Source organism: Mus pahari, chromosome 1 (genome assembly GCF_900095145.1).
Source record: "Mus pahari chromosome 1, PAHARI_EIJ_v1.1, whole genome shotgun sequence".
NCBI lineage: Eukaryota > Metazoa > Chordata > Mammalia > Rodentia > Muridae > Mus > Mus pahari.
In genome coordinates this window covers 2071231-2086930 of record NC_034590.1, presented here as the reverse complement: position 1 = coordinate 2086930, position 15700 = coordinate 2071231, and the positions used below count along the sequence as shown (strand labels likewise).

Below are 15700 nucleotides of genomic sequence, written 5' to 3'. Positions count from 1 at the left end.
TTCTGAAGAGTGAGTGGGGAACGCACTCCTGGTGGGACCCTGATGTGCACAAAGATGCAGCTGACAGGTTTCTCTGAAGGAGCTGGAGATGCTTGGCCTGGCTGCATCAGGGTGGCCGGGCTCAATGCTCACCTACAACTATTGTGGAGCTCCAGTGCCCAAGTGTGGTTCTACAAAATGGGTCCAGGCAGAGTGCACAGTGCCTCCGGCCCACCCTCTCGCTTACACCTTGACCTTTTCTCCCCCACCAGGTGGAACCCAACACGAAGCTGTTTCCTGCCGTCTTTGTGCTGCCCACCCACCAGAACGTGGTCCAGTTTGAGCTGGGGAAGCAGAAGGCAAGGAGATGTGGATGGAGTTTGTTTAGGCCAGGGTGTGCAGCGCGTACCTGGGCAAGGCTGGGAGGACCGCGAATCCTGACCCATTCTTTTTTTCCCATCCGCACAGAACATCATGCCGCTGTCAGCCGCCATGTTCCTGAGCGAGCGCAAGAACCCAGCTCCACAGTGCCCGCCAAGGCTGGAGGTGCAGATGCTGACGCCTGTCTCCTGGAGCCGAATGCCCAACCACTTCCTACAGGTGGACACGCGGCGTGCTGGAGAGCGGCTGGGCTGGGCAGTGCAGTGCCAGGAGCCGCTGATGATGATGGCGCTACACATCCCAGAGGAGAACAGGTCCGCCCCACCCACCCACCCCTGCTGCGCTCGACTTTCCCCCAACTCCCCCCACCCACCCACCCCACTGCGCTCGGTGCACAGTCCCTGGAGGCTCCAGGTCTTAATCAGAGGACTCTGGCTCAGCATCAGCCTCCTCAGATAGCCCACCAGGGGGCTCTAGACCCATCCGGGTGAACCTCATATTCATTTTAGGAGAGCACAGTTACACCTCAGGGACCCCAGACACTACAGGGACACTAAATCTGACTCAGAGAGCCCAGACTGAGCTCTGATCAAACTCCCCAACCCAGATGTTAGACATTTTTTTTATGAATGCAGTGCTAGAGATTAAACCTAGGGCTTCTCGCATGCTAGGCAAGTGCTCTACCAGCGGGGCCATAGCCCTAGCTCTTAAAATATTATAAGGTATATTTTTCGGGGGGGGGGTGTTTGAGACAGGGTTTCTCTGTGTATCCCTGGCTGTTCTGGAACTCACTTTGCAGACCAGGCTGGCCTCGAACTCAGAAATCCGCTTGCCTCTGCCTCCCAAGAGCTGGGATTAAAGGTGTGTGCCACCATGCCCGGCTATAAGTTATGATCTTGAGATGGTATCTCTCCTAAAGTTTTTGTTTGAGACAAGGTCTCCTGTAGCCCAGGCTGGCCCTGAACTGGTAGAGCTGAGGATGGCCTTGAACATCTGATTTTTCTTCTCTACCTCCCAAGTGTCTCCCACCATACTTAGCAAATTCTCCTCAGGCTGACTCGGTGTGCTTGGAACCTGCAATAAAGAGCTCAAGCCCCTATCCTGGGACATCTCAGCTACATCCAGGGGTTACCCGGTATTTTCTGTTGTCCCCACAACTTCAGAGTCAGACTATTCCAGAAATTCTGTGTAGGGTGGAAAGTACTCAAGCGCCTTAGGGACTATCAAGACCATGGAAAGACTCCTAGATCCAGAGCCAGAGCCACCTTGGAGCCTGACCCTGCAAGACACTTGAGATTCCCGAGCGGCTCTGAGGTCTCTGTCCCCATCCACTGCCCCTGACTGTGTGCCATATCTTTGCTGCAGGTGCATGGACATCCTGGAGCTGTCTGAGCGGCTGGACCTACAACGCTTCCACTCGCACACGCTCTCGCTCTACCGCTCGGTGTGCGCCCTGGGCAACAACCGCGTGGCTCATGCCCTGTGCAGCCACGTGGACCAGGCACAGCTGTTGCATGCTCTGGAGGACGCGCGCATGCCAGGTCCTCTGCGTGCAGGCTACTACGACCTTCTCATCAGCATCCACCTCGAAAGCGCCTGCCGCAGCCGTCGCTCCATGCTCTCTGAGTACATCGTGCCGCTCACGCCGGAGACCCGCGCCCTCACGCTTTTCCCACCCGGACGAAGTGCGGAAGATGGGCCCCGCCGCCATGGCCTGCCTGGCGTTGGGGTCACAACCTCCCTGAGACCCCCACACCACTTCTCACCCCCGTGTTTTGTGGTCGCCCTGCCAGCTGCTGGGGCCACAGAAGCTCCGGCTCGCCTCAGCCCTGCCATCCCTCTGGAGGCTCTGCGAGACAAGGCGCTGAGAATGTTGGGGGAAGCCGTGCGTGACGGAGGACAGCATGCTCGCGACCCGGTTGGGGGCTCTGTGGAGTTCCAGTTCGTGCCGGTGCTCAAGCTTGTGTCTACCCTCCTGGTAATGGCTCCTTCCGGTTTCCCTCCCCCATTATTCCAGATTCGAAGTTGTGCGTCCATCTTGGGTGGCGTATCAAGTTTGCACATTCTACAATCCATTCATCTCTCCACCCATCTTACACCCACCTTCCAATTTATCCATCATCCACCCGACTGTCATTCACTCTTCCTTTAATCCACTCACCTATCCTCCATTTGTGTTTCTCAATATCTTCTTCTTTCCCCCATCTCCCCGTCCTACCAACCATTTGTTCATTCATGCTTAACTTCCTGTCCACTCAGTTTTCCACTCATGCCTTTACACCTCCATTTATAAGTGCTTCCAACCTCCTGCTTTTCCAACTACCATCCATCCATCCATTCATTCATCATTTTCAATGTATCAATCTCCTATCTTCACATTCATTCACACATGATCCCATGTTCGTCTATCTTCTAACACATGTATAATACATACTCATCTATTAATACATATTCCTTCCATATAGCCAGTCATGGCCTTCTTCCCTTCACCTGTGCATCCATTTGTAGATCCAGCCACAAATCCATCCATTTCCACGTCCCTTTGCGTACCTGCACCTGCCCATCCATCTGATGTCCACCCAACTATCTATGTTCATTGTGCTGTTTGTCCACCTAGCCATCCTTCTCTCCACCATTTAGTTCATGTTCTGCTTTATTCATACACCCATATACCATTCAACCATATATACACATTCATCAGCTTTTAGTGCACAAACCAGTCTGTCCGTCCATCAATCCAGTTTCCCTGTCTGTCTGCTCATGTATCTACACTTACTATCAGTCTGTCTTAGTTTTTGTTCTATGGCTGGGAAGCACACAGGGACCAAAGCAACTCTTAGAAAAGAAAGCATTTAACTCGAGGCTTGTTTACAGTTTCCAAGGGTTGGTCCATTATCATCACAGTAGGAAACAGACAGCCATGGTGCTGGCACAGGAGCTGAGAGCTTTACACCTCAGTCCACAGGCAGCAGACAAAGGGACACTGAGCCTGGAATGGACTTTAAAACCTCAAAATCCACCCCAAAGCCAGGTGTGGTGGCGCACACCTTTAATCCCAGCACTTGGGAGGCAGAGGCAGGCAGATTTCTGAGTCCGAGGCCAGCCTGGGCTACAAAGTGAGTTCCAGAACAGCCAGGACTATACAGAGAAACCCTGTCTCCGAAAAAAAAAACAAAAAACCAAACCAAAACAAAACAAAACCCACCCCAGAAACACACCTCCTCCAATAAGGCCACCCTCCCCCAACAAGGTCACACCTCTTCCAACAAGGCCACCCCCTCCTCCAGTAAGGCCACCCCGCTCTAACAAGGCCACACCTCCCAGTCTTCCCAGTTTATCAAGCATGGGAATACATGAGCTTCTGGGGACCATTCTCACTCAGTCCATCCATTTGCCTACTCATACACCACGTGTCCTCATCTCATTCATCTGCCATCTCTTCTTCCACCCTTCCTCCATCTCCCTATCACACAGTCATTCACTCGTTCATTCATCCCCTGCAAGTTTCCATACGTCAGTCTAACAATTCTTCTAGCCAGCCGACCCGTCCTCTCTCTGTTTGTTCCTCTGACCCCCCACTCTTCCCTTCCGTAGTCAGTCAATCGATTAGCATCTTCACTGTGTCACGTGAGAGCTGATGTATGCTGGGACCCTTGTAGGCCTTTATTAGGTACAGAGCATGCCTCGTCTCAGAGTCACCTGTGTTGAGGCTTGAGAGGAAAGACACCTGTGAAGGAAGGGAGGGTGGTGCTTATGATGATGTGGGGTGGGCCACATGGGTGAGACATGGATGTGGACCAGGGGAGGGGGTTAAGGAAGTTTTATCTTTTTCTCTGACAATTTCCTAAATGCATATCCTGTATCTTGACCCTATCCCATTCAAATCCTACTGCACTGAGGGATCTTAAGGAAGGAGGGCAGCCAGACAGCAATGGCACTGTGCCTATGGGAGGAGCCATATTGATCGCTGCTGGGATGCTCCGGTGTGTGCAGGAGAAGCAGTGCTGGAAAGTGGGGCTGGGACGAGATCATGAGGCCTTCCTGGCCACTGGGAAGGACTCGGCCCTTCTCCCGCAGGTGATGGGTGTCTTTAGTGACGAGGATGTGAAGCAGATCCTGAAGATGATTGAGCCTGAAGTCTTCACGGAGGAAGAAGAGGTGGAGGAGGAGGGAGAGGAGGAAGAGGAAGATGAGGAGGAGAAAGAGGAGGATGAAGAGGAAGAGGCACACGAGAAGGAAGATGAGGAAAAAGAAGAAGCAGAGGAGGCCGCAGAAGAGGAGAAGGAAGAGCTGGAGGAGGGGCTGCTGCAAATGAAACTGCCGGAGTCTGTGAAATTACAGGTGGGTTTCCCTGTCTTTTGGCCTCCATCCATCTGGGCTCGGAGGTACCTAGTCTGCTGGAGCCGGAGCCCTGGGCTTTGTCCAGCGCTGATGGGAAGCTGTGGGGATGCAGAAAGCAGTGGGGTGGTGCTGGCTTCGGAGTGGTCGCGCAGATTTCCTCACGAGAGGAAGCCATGAAGGATGCAAGCGATGGTGTTTGAGGCTGGCCAGGGCCAGGGAGAGGGGAGAGAAAGCATTGGCGGTGTCGAGGAACCCCTGATGGTGTCCCTACCAAGCCTCTTACTGTGTGGTTGCGCTCCCACAGATGTGCCACCTCCTGGAGTATTTCTGTGACCAAGAGCTGCAGCACCGGGTGGAGTCCTTGGCAGCCTTTGCGGAGTGTTACGTGGACAAGCTGCAGGGCAACCAGCGGGGTCGCTATGGCCTCCTCATGAAAGCCTTCACCATGAGCGCCGCCGAGACTGCGAGGCGCACCCGAGAGTTCCGCTCTCCGCCCCAGGAACAGGTCCTCTGACCCCTGAACTCCAGCTGGTCTCACTATCTAAACCCTAACCTCAACTTCCCTTGGTCCCAACTGATTGATATCGGTCCCCTTCAAAACCGGTGCCTGAGCCTTGAAATTATGTGTTAACCCCTCCCACTCAGGAACTAACCTCGGAGCCACCAGAGACTGGTCATGCCCCTTTCATAACCTCTGCTTCTAGTCCCTCAAATATTCTTTACTAACTCACATTTGGGGAAGGGGTCCTAGTCGTAGAGATTGATGATTGGATCTATGACCCTGATCTGAGGTCGAAGGTCTTTATTCTGGTGTTTAATCTTTCTCTAGATCAACATGCTATTGCACTTCAAAAACGGTGCAGACGAGGAAGAGTGCCCTCTCCCTGAAGAGATCCGACAGGAGTTAGTCAACTTTCACCAAGACCTGCTGGCACACTGTGGTAAGGAGAGAAATTCAGAGAGTCCTTTTCCAAAGCTTTCTTTTGCAATCTCACCTGAGTTTCGGTAAGATTTCCTGATCTTAAACACCCAATGTAAGGGCTGTAATAGTAATAAAGAACACTGGCTGTTTTTCTAGAGAACCTGGGTTCGATTCCCAGCACAGACATGGCAGCTCACAACTATCTGTGACTCCAGTTTCAGAATATCCAACAACTTTCTAGCTATTACAGGCACTAGACAAACACATGGTACACTACATACATATAGGCAAAACATTCATACAAGTATAGTACAAATAAATAAATCTTAAGCTGTGTGTAGTGGTGCTGACCTTTAACCCCAGCACTCAGGAGGCAGAGGCAGGGGAATCTCTGAGTTTGAGGCCAGCCTGGACTACATAGTGAACTCCAAGGCAGCCAGGGCTGTGAAACCCTTGAAAAACAAAAACAAAAACAAAAACAAAAACAAAAACAAAAACAAAAACAAAACGCCCATGTATTGGTGCTATATAATGATTGGTTGAATGAATGAATGAATATATGGTTGCACAGATAGACAATGACGGGAGGATATGCCTGGGCTGGCTGGGTGCAGGCAGGTGACTGGGTGGATGCAAACTGAGGGCCAGAAGCATGGACAGATGGCCATCATGATGGCTCCACAAGTAAAAGCGCTTGCTACCAAGCTTGACAACCTAAGTTTAGTTCCCAGGACCCACACTATCAAAAAAGAGAACTAACTTCTGCAAGCTGTCATCTACCCACATGTGTGTCCCAGCACGCACACACGCTCGCGCGCGCGCGCACACACACACACACACACACACACACACACACAAATGTAGTAAGAATTTTTAAGAAAGATGGATGAACAAATAAATGAGGTAAATAAATAACTGAGTACCTGGCTCGCTGATTCAGTGGCGAGAGGATGCTGGCACGAGAGGCAGATGACAGTCTTCTACAGTTTCTGATGAAAAACCATCCGAGAATCTTACTGAGATTCTCTTGTCGGTGATAAGTCATTTTTCTCTGCCTGACTTTCAAGAATTTGACTTTGCTTTTCAACGGCTTGAGTTGTAGTGTCCAAGTATGGAGACCTTTGAGCTGATCTTATTTGAAGTTTCATTGTCTTGGAAATGTAAATTAACATTTTTAAAACCAATATTGGGAAGCCTTGAGCAATTATTTCTTCAGTGTGTTTTTTCATCTTCCTCTTTCCATCTGGGGTCTCAGTATGAGTGTACTGTGCCTCACTGTGTCCCACAGTCTCTTGGACTCCCTTATGCTTATGGTTCTTTTATTTTTTCTGCTTTTTTAGATTAGTAAATCTCTGCAGCCTGCTTTAAAGATATTAATGTGTGAAGTGTATGTGAGTGTGATATAAGTGTATGTATGTGAGTGTGTGTGTGTGTGTGCATCTGTGCAACAGTTAGAGGACAGCTTGCAGAAGTTAGTCCCTATCTTTTTTGTAAAAAAGATTTATTTATTTTATGTGAGCACACTGTTGCTGTCTTCAGACACAGCAGAAGAGGGCATCAGATCCCATTACAGATGGTTGTGAGCCACCATGTGGTTGGTTGCTGGGATTTGAACTCAGGACCTTTGGAAGAGCCACCTCTCCAGCCCTGCCTTTTTATTCTTTCGACACTTTGTTCTTTTCTTTCCCCTCTGTCCTGTTGCTCTGAAAGACACTGCTTCTGGGAATGGTGGTTTGTATCAGCGCTCTTCCTACTCAGGAGGCTGCAGCAGGAGAATCACCTCAAGTTTGAGGCTAGCCTGGGCTACATAACTAGTTGAAGACCAAGTCTGGCCAACATGATCCTGTCTCAAAAACCCAACAATTTTTCCCCCAAATTAATAAAAATCAGTATAGCCAGGCATGTCAGCACACAACGGTCATCCCATCACGTGGGAGGTGGAAGCAGGACAAGGAATTCTAGATCAATCTAGATTATTCTTCACAGAACGACTTAGTCAGTAAACACATGGGCATAGGGAGAAGAGGAGAACTTCCCAGAGAATTTGCCTAAGTGAGAAGGGGACAGATGATTGGATGGGTGAGTGAGTGAGTGAGTGAGTGCACACGTGAGTAAATGGGCTAATGAATGAGTGAGTGAATGAATGAGTGCGTGCGTGAGTAAATGGACTAATGAATGAGTGAGTGAATGAATGAATGAATGGATTAATGAATGAGTGAGTGAATGAATGGACGAATGAGAGAGTGAGTGAGTGAATGAATGGACTAATGAATGAGTGAATGAATGAGTGAGTGAGTGGGTGAATGGGCTAATGAGTGAGTGAGTGAATGAATGAATGGGCTAATGAATGAGTGAGTGAATGAATAAATGGATTAGTGAATGCGTCAGTGAGTGAATGAATGAATGAACAGATGAATAAGCAAGCACTAGAGTGGCGTCCCATACTGTCTTACCCACCTCCAGGAATCCAGCTGGAGGGAGAGGAGGAGGAGCCAGAGGAGGAGAGTACTCTGGGCAGCCGCCTCATGAGCCTGTTGGAAAAAGTGAAGCTGGTGAAGAAGACAGAGGAGAAGCCTGAGGAGGAGCCAGCAGCTGAGGAGCACAAGCCTCGTGAGGACTGGGGCACCAGGGAGACAGGGCGGGGCAGGCAGCTCCAAGCTCTCTGTATCAGGCTCCTGTGAGGGAGCATAGACAAACGGGAACAGGAAAGCAAGAGTTGGGAGACATGATGGTGCTCGGAGAGGTAGCCTAATGTGCGGGCTGCGGCTGACTGTGTGCAAATGTGCGGGCTGCAGCTGACTGTGTGCAAATGTGCGGGCTGCGATGACTGTGTGGCAGTGTCTTCAGTTTCCCTCATACTGATGACTACTATAGGAGGAATTAGAAAACCCAGGTCCGTGTTGGGGTCACAAACTGTGTATTAGCCGCGCCCTAGACAGAGTCTCTAATGTTGGGTAGAAGTTTGATCCTGTAACTTTTTTTTGGTTTGGTTTGGTTTTTGGTTTTCTTTTTGGAGGGGGCTTGGTTTTGGATATGGGGAGGGTTGGGTGTTTGGGGGGGGGAGGTTGCTTTGTTTTGAGAGGAGGTCTCATTTTGTAGACCTGGGACTCACTCTGTAGACCAGGCTGGCCTCAAACTCACAGAAATCCTCCTGCCTCTGCCTCCTGAGTGCTGGGATAATGATGTATATGTGTGTGTGTGTGCGTGTGTGTGTGTGTGTGTGTGTGTGCATGAGCGTGCGCGCACACACACACACACACACACACACACACATGACTATAGGTGGCTGCAGAAGCCAGGGGAGGGAGGAAAGGAGGGGGGGTGGATTCCTGGGACAATAGAAAAGTCCTTTGAATCCCAGTGCTTGTGGCAGGTGGAAGACAGGGCAGATGGCCACAGAGAAGGGCGGCCAGCTCCTCTGGTTCAGAGATGCAACCCAGTGTCCCAACCTTTCCCCAGAGTCCTTGCAGGAGCTGGTGTCCCACACGGTGGTGCGCTGGGCCCAGGAGGACTTCGTTCAGAGCCCGGAGCTGGTCCGTGCCATGTTCAGCCTCCTGCACCGGCAGTATGATGGGCTTGGCGAGCTGCTGCGTGCCCTACCCCGGGCCTACACAATCTCTCTGTCCTCGGTAGAGGACACCATGAGCCTGCTGGAGTGCCTGGGCCAGATCCGCTCACTGCTCATTGTGCAGATGGGTCCCCAGGAGGAGAACCTCATGATCCAGAGCATTGGGTGAGAGCACCTCCCTGACTGTACTGCCCCTCTTCCCCATGATGTCCCTTTGTCCTTAATGGTTAACCCTCCTCAGAAGCTCTTGGTCACTGTGACTCTTGGCATATCTGCTGTTTCTGAGCTTAAAGTCCTCTGCTGTTAACAAAGGGAAGGACCATGCCTCCCCTTTAGAGAGGCCATGGCGCTTCAGGGACCTGTGAGTAGAGTAACAAGCTAGCAGATTTGGGGTAGCATCTCAGGCCTGTCATCTTAGCATCCAGAAAGCTGAGGCAGGAGGATCTTGAGTTCCAGGCCATCATGGGCTACATAGGAAGTTTTAGACCATATATAGTGAGACCCTGGGATACATAGTGAGATCCTGTCTCAGAATAGTAATAAATATTAATAATTGGGCTGGTGAGATGGCTCAGTGGGTAAAGGTGATTGCCGCCAAGCCTGAAGACTTGAGTTCTATCCCCAGGACACATGTGGTGGAAGGAGAGAAGGAACTCCAGGAAATTTTCTGTGGGGTGCATGTACCTCCCCTGCATACACACAAAGAAACAAATAAATACTAAATGGGGGAGCACTGGAGAGATTGGTTCAGTGGTTAAAAGCACTTAGTGTTCTTCCAGAGGACCAGGGTTCTATTCCCAGCACCCACATCAGGCAGCTCACAACTGCCCATAACTCTAGTTCCTCCGTGTGCATGGTATACATGAACTTATACACATAAATAGAAATAATTTTTAAACATTGTTTTAAATAATGCTACATTGTGAAAGGATTGAGCATTGAGTCGAATGCAACTCAGCCATTTAAGCTCCTACTGTATGCCGGACCCTCACAGACATTTGGGGATGCTGCAGGCAGCGTGGCAAAGATCTCTACCTTAGGGGAGCCTGCCTTGGATCTAGACCTCATTTTCTGTGTCTGTGAGATCCCATAAATATAACTGCTCCCTCCCAGAGTGGATGTAATCCTGATTCTTTGAAGAGCGAGGTGGTAGCTCACCCCTGCCATCTCAGCATGTGGAAGGCTGGAAAGGGAGGATTACTGTGAATGCTAAGCCACCCTGGGCTACATAGTTTCAGGCTAGCCTTGGGTACCAGAGTGAGACCTTGTCTCAAAACCTAACTAAAAACAAACAGACAAACAAACAAACAAAAAAGAATGGATGAATTTAGATCTGCAAAAGGCACCTAGAGAGTGCGGACTGTTGTCACCATGGTGACCATGAATCTCCCTGGATGTATGCCCCGCCCCCAGGCTGCACTTACCCCACACATCCTGTCTGTTCACAGGAACATCATGAATAACAAAGTCTTCTACCAACACCCAAACCTGATGAGAGCCCTGGGTATGCATGAAACTGTCATGGAGGTCATGGTGAACGTCCTTGGGGGCAGAGAGTCAAAGGTGAGGAGCCTGGATGGGCGTGTCGGCTCGGGAGGGGGACGCAGAGAGCAGGCACTCACCACTGGCCCTCCCTGTCTGCTCCCTGCAGGAGATCCGCTTCCCCAAGATGGTGACCAGCTGCTGCCGCTTCCTCTGCTACTTCTGCCGAATCAGCCGGCAGAACCAGCGCTCCATGTTTGATCACCTTAGCTACCTGCTGGAGAACAGCGGCATTGGCCTGGGTGAGCTCTCCTCGCAGCCAGCCTGGGCTACCATGAGACCCCAAACTAGGAAACAGTGGCTCAGACAACCTTGACTGACCCACAGTTCACAGAGCAGCCAGAGAATAAAGTGCAATCTCAGATATCATCAACCTAGAGTCCCAAGCACTGGGATTCGAAAGCAGAGACCAGCAGAGACACTTAGCACGTTTTGCAAAGGGGGTGGTCAGGAGGAGGCACCATCAGGCGTTGAGAGGGGCTGGAGAGATTGCTCACTGGCTAAGGGTGCTTATTGCTCTATCAGAAGGACCAGAGTTCAGATCCCAGAATCCAGTTTATGTGACTCACAGCCACCTCCAGCCCTAAAGGATCTGGTGTCCTCTGCTGGCTTCCACGTTCACCTGCATATCTCTCTCTCTCTCTCTCTCTCTCTCTCTCTCTCTCTCTCTCTCTCTCTCACACACACACACACACACACACACACAGATGCACTTAAATAGTTAAAAAAAAAAAAAGAGTGGGGAACTCTAACTGCTCTTTGTCCCCACAGGCATGCAGGGCTCCACACCCTTGGATGTAGCTGCTGCTTCTGTCATTGACAACAACGAACTAGCCTTGGCATTACAAGAGCAAGACTTGGAAAAGGTGTGGCTGGAGGAGGCCTGGTCATGCCCAACTGTGTGGGCACATGCCAGCTATGAGCACCCTGTTCAGACTGATGCTGGCCATCCCAGGGTCCAATCAGAAGCAGCCTGACTTGTGCTGGCCATGCCAGGGCTCAATCAGAAGGGGGCTGACTTGCAAGGAGCAGCCAGCAGCCAGTGTCTCCTTTACTCTGCAGAAGAGGGGCTGGGAGCAGGTCTATGGGCTACGCTCCCATCCGGGTGGCCCTGGTTATCATGGAGGAGTAGGGCTACAGAGCCTTTGGAGTTCAAACACTAGTCAGTTCCACTCCTCGCTGAGTGGCCCAGGAAAGAGACAGCTTCTTCTGACCTCTGTCACTTAATCTGTTTAGGGAATATGTGATCATGATTTATAAGCATTTATAAGCCAGGCATGGTGGCTCGCAGTCAGTTCCAGCACTCTGAGGCAGGGGCAGGCGTGAGTCTGTGAGTCTGAAGCCAGCCTGATATTCATAGTGAGTTCCTGCAAGGCTGCATTAGAAAGACCTTGTTAAAACAAAGCAAAACAACACAAAACAAAAGACTGGTTAAAGAAGCTTGAGAAAGAAGCATTTGAATAAAGCTCAGAATGATGTGAGCAGCTCAGTAGACCTCAGGAGGGAACAGCACAGTGGCCTTGGAGCAGCAGAGGGCGGGTGATGGCTGGGACAGAAGTAGTGGGGGCTGAGTGGCGAGAGGTGACGTCACGGAGGTCGTGTGAGGTCCTGTGGGCCATGGCAAGGATGCTGGGTTTTATCACAAGTGAGATAGAACCAGTGTTGGGCAGGGGAAGGAAGACCTGGCTCATGTTCATGGGGTGGGTTGTGAGGTAGATAAGGATGCTCAGGGATGAGACTAGGATCTGCGGGTGTGTGTGGCTGAGGAGCTCTGAAGCACGCCCAAATCTTGGGGAAGAGAGTGGTCTTGGACTAAGCTCCATTTCCACGTTGCAGGTTGTGTCGTACCTGGCAGGGTGTGGCTTACAAAGCTGCCCCATGCTCCTGGCCAAAGGCTATCCTGACATCGGATGGAATCCCTGTGGGGGCGAACGCTACCTGGACTTCCTGCGCTTTGCCGTCTTTGTAAATGGTGAGGCAGAGTGGGACCTATGGGGTCACTGGCTAAAGCTTCTTTCTGGTGACATCCATCCCCTGGGAGGGGAATCCCTTTAAGTGGACTTGCAGGTCAACAGGGACCTGACATTACCCTTGAGTGTGTTGGCTTCTGGGGTTGTGTGGGGGTTCTCCAAGAGCTCTCTTGAACTTTCTGGGTGCCAGGTGAGAGCGTGGAAGAGAATGCTAATGTGGTCGTGCGGCTGTTGATCCGCAAGCCCGAGTGCTTTGGACCTGCCCTGCGGGGTGAGGGTGGCTCAGGGCTACTGGCCGCCATCGAAGAGGCCATCCGAATCTCTGAGGATCCCGCACGGGATGGGCCAGGTGTCCGCAGGGACCGGCGACGTGAGCAGTGAGTCCCCGTCCCTGTCCCCTTCTCAGGAGGGTAGCCATCACTACCGTGTCCCTGGATTCTAACCACCACCTTCTCCTCTCCAGCTTTGGTGAGGAGCCCCCTGAAGAAAACCGGGTACACCTGGGACATGCCATCATGTCCTTCTATGCTGCCTTGATTGACCTGCTAGGACGCTGTGCACCTGAGACGCATGTAAGCCCTGAGGGGGTGGGGGGAAACAAGGTAGGGGGGTGGGTGTGAATGATCAGCCTTCCACCTCAGCATTCAGGCACTGGACAGCATTCATATGACTCACTTGGGTGTGGTCCTGGGCTGTGATGCTGGGCATACACTCATGACCAAGGCACCCTCAGGTTCCAATCCCATGGAGCCCACCCAGGAGAAGAAAGAGACAAGATGTGAAGAAGCAAAGGACTCATGGAAGGAGTAGAGGGATCCTTCAGGGAGAGTGGAGCCAAAACTGGTGCCAGTGTGGCACCCTGACACACACACCTATGATCACAGCACTGTAGAGGCAGGGGTACTGAGTCTGAGGCCAGGCCAAGTTACATGACGAGACCTATCTCATAGCTGTGTATGGTGGCCCACACTTGTAGTCCCAAAACTTGGGAGATGAAGGCAGGGGGATCAGGAGTTCCTTGCCATCTTTGGCTAAATAGCAAGTTGGAGGCCAGCCTGGATTACGTGAGAACTTGTCTAAAAAAAACAAACAAGGGGGTAGGCTGGAGAGATGGCTCCATGGTTAAGAGCATTAGCTGCTCTTCTGGGGGACCTGGGTTCAATTCCCAGCACTCACATGACAGCTCACAACTGTCCGTAATTACTGTTCCAGGGGCTCTGACACTCTCACACAGACCAATGTACACCAATGTACATAAAATAAAATAATTATCAAACAAGGGGCCACTGGCTCAGTGTGTGAAGGCACCTGCTACCTGCCACCAAATGGTGACTTGATTTTGGTCACCAATGGTGGAAGGAGAGACCCGACTCCCATTAGTTGTGTTCCAACCTCAACATATACACCGTAGCATGTGTGCCCCCTAATAAACTAAACAGCCAGAAACGGGGGTGCAAGCCTTTAATCCCAAAACTTAAGAGGTAGAGGCAGGTGGATCTCTGGGAGTTCCAGACCAGACTGGAGTTCCAGGCCAGCCAGGGCTGTGTAACAGAGAGATTCTGTCTCAAACAAAATAAAACACCTCCACCTGAAAAAAGAAACAATGTCCCACAAAACGGCATCCCCAGGGACAACTGGACAGCTATGTTAGGTGGAGCAACGAGCTTCAGGCTCAGAGAGAGACTCCTTCTCAAGAAACAAGGAAAAGCAATGGAGAAAGACACCTGACATCAACCAACCTCTGGCCTTTACATGGGGGTACAAGTGCACAAATGTGCATACACACACACATACACATGTGCACACACATGTAACACATGCATGCACCTCCAAGGTATGCACATGCACACAATGCATACAAGACATATACACAAAGGAGGCTTGCTTTACTGTCAGTGCATCGGGAATGGTTAGAATAGAACAAGTCCCAGACGGGGCACCATCGTCTGATGACATGCCTCTTGCCCTGTGCACCACCTCCAGCTGATTCAAGCCGGTAAGGGTGAGGCCCTGAGGATCCGTGCCATCCTTCGGTCTCTCGTGCCCTTGGATGACCTCGTGGGCATCATCAGCCTCCCACTGCAGATCCCCACCCTGGGCAAAGGTAGGTGGGGGGTGGGGAGGGAATTGTTGAGGGAGCGGGGCTGGGAAGGAGGACATGCTCACAGCCCACTATCCCTGCCTGTAGATGGCGCACTGGTTCAGCCGAAGATGTCTGCATCCTTCGTGCCTGACCACAAGGCATCTATGGTGCTTTTCCTGGACCGAGTGTATGGCATTGAGAACCAGGACTTCTTGCTGCATGTGCTGGATGTGGGGTTCCTTCCTGACATGAGGGCGGCTGCTTCACTGGACACGGTGAGCAACTCCCACCTGGCTAGTCACCCACATGCCTCCACCCAGGACATCTAATAGGCTGAGACACAGCATCTGCAGATCTGGGACTGCATGCCTATCCTGATCCTCACCTCTGTGATAGAAGACAAAAACCCATGAAAGACAGAGAGGGCACGACTCCCCCACTACCTTCAGTTACAAGAAAGCATTGGCCGCGTGTAGCGGTACACACCTTCTACCTAGCATCAGGGAGATAAAGGCCAGAGGACAGAGAGTTCACTGAGCTACAGGCAAACCTTGTCTCAAAAACAAAACAAAAACAAAGTGAAGTTAGGTGTGGGGCTGCAGACCTTTAATCCCGCAGGAGGCAGAGGCAGGCTAATCACTGTGGTCTATGTGGCAAGTTCTGGGCTAGCCAAACCTACATAATGAGACCCTGTCTCAAAACAAACCAACCAACCAACAAAACAAAACAAAAACTGAAGCAACAACGAGAGGCTGGGCGTGCCTGTGATCGCGGCACTTTGGAGGAAAGGCAGGGAAGAGTCCGGGCCAGCCCTGGCTACATGAGATCCTGTGCAGGAGGCCAGCATTGCAGAACAGCTAAATCAAGTTCCTGGCTTTCGAGTGTGTGTGTGTGTGTGTGTGTGTGTGTGTGTG

At 51.3% G+C, this 15700-nt stretch overlaps 1 protein-coding gene across 1 annotated transcript in view; it reads left to right on the top strand.

Annotated features, from left to right (window-relative positions):
- Window positions 1-15700, top strand: part of Ryr1 (ryanodine receptor 1) — a 126862-nt gene that overhangs the window by 42303 nt on the left and 68859 nt on the right. Inside the window, exons 32-47 of the mRNA XM_021211089.2 lie at window positions 252-338; window positions 448-674; window positions 1726-2338; window positions 4438-4701; window positions 5006-5206; window positions 5531-5642; window positions 8087-8233; window positions 9083-9356; window positions 10640-10754; window positions 10843-10975; window positions 11505-11599; window positions 12570-12705; window positions 12894-13080; window positions 13167-13275; window positions 14687-14807; window positions 14892-15061. Coding sequence (XP_021066748.1) covers window positions 252-338; window positions 448-674; window positions 1726-2338; window positions 4438-4701; window positions 5006-5206; window positions 5531-5642; window positions 8087-8233; window positions 9083-9356; window positions 10640-10754; window positions 10843-10975; window positions 11505-11599; window positions 12570-12705; window positions 12894-13080; window positions 13167-13275; window positions 14687-14807; window positions 14892-15061 — 2991 coding nt within the window. The remainder of the gene's footprint in view (window positions 1-251; window positions 339-447; window positions 675-1725; window positions 2339-4437; window positions 4702-5005; window positions 5207-5530; window positions 5643-8086; window positions 8234-9082; window positions 9357-10639; window positions 10755-10842; window positions 10976-11504; window positions 11600-12569; window positions 12706-12893; window positions 13081-13166; window positions 13276-14686; window positions 14808-14891; window positions 15062-15700) is intronic.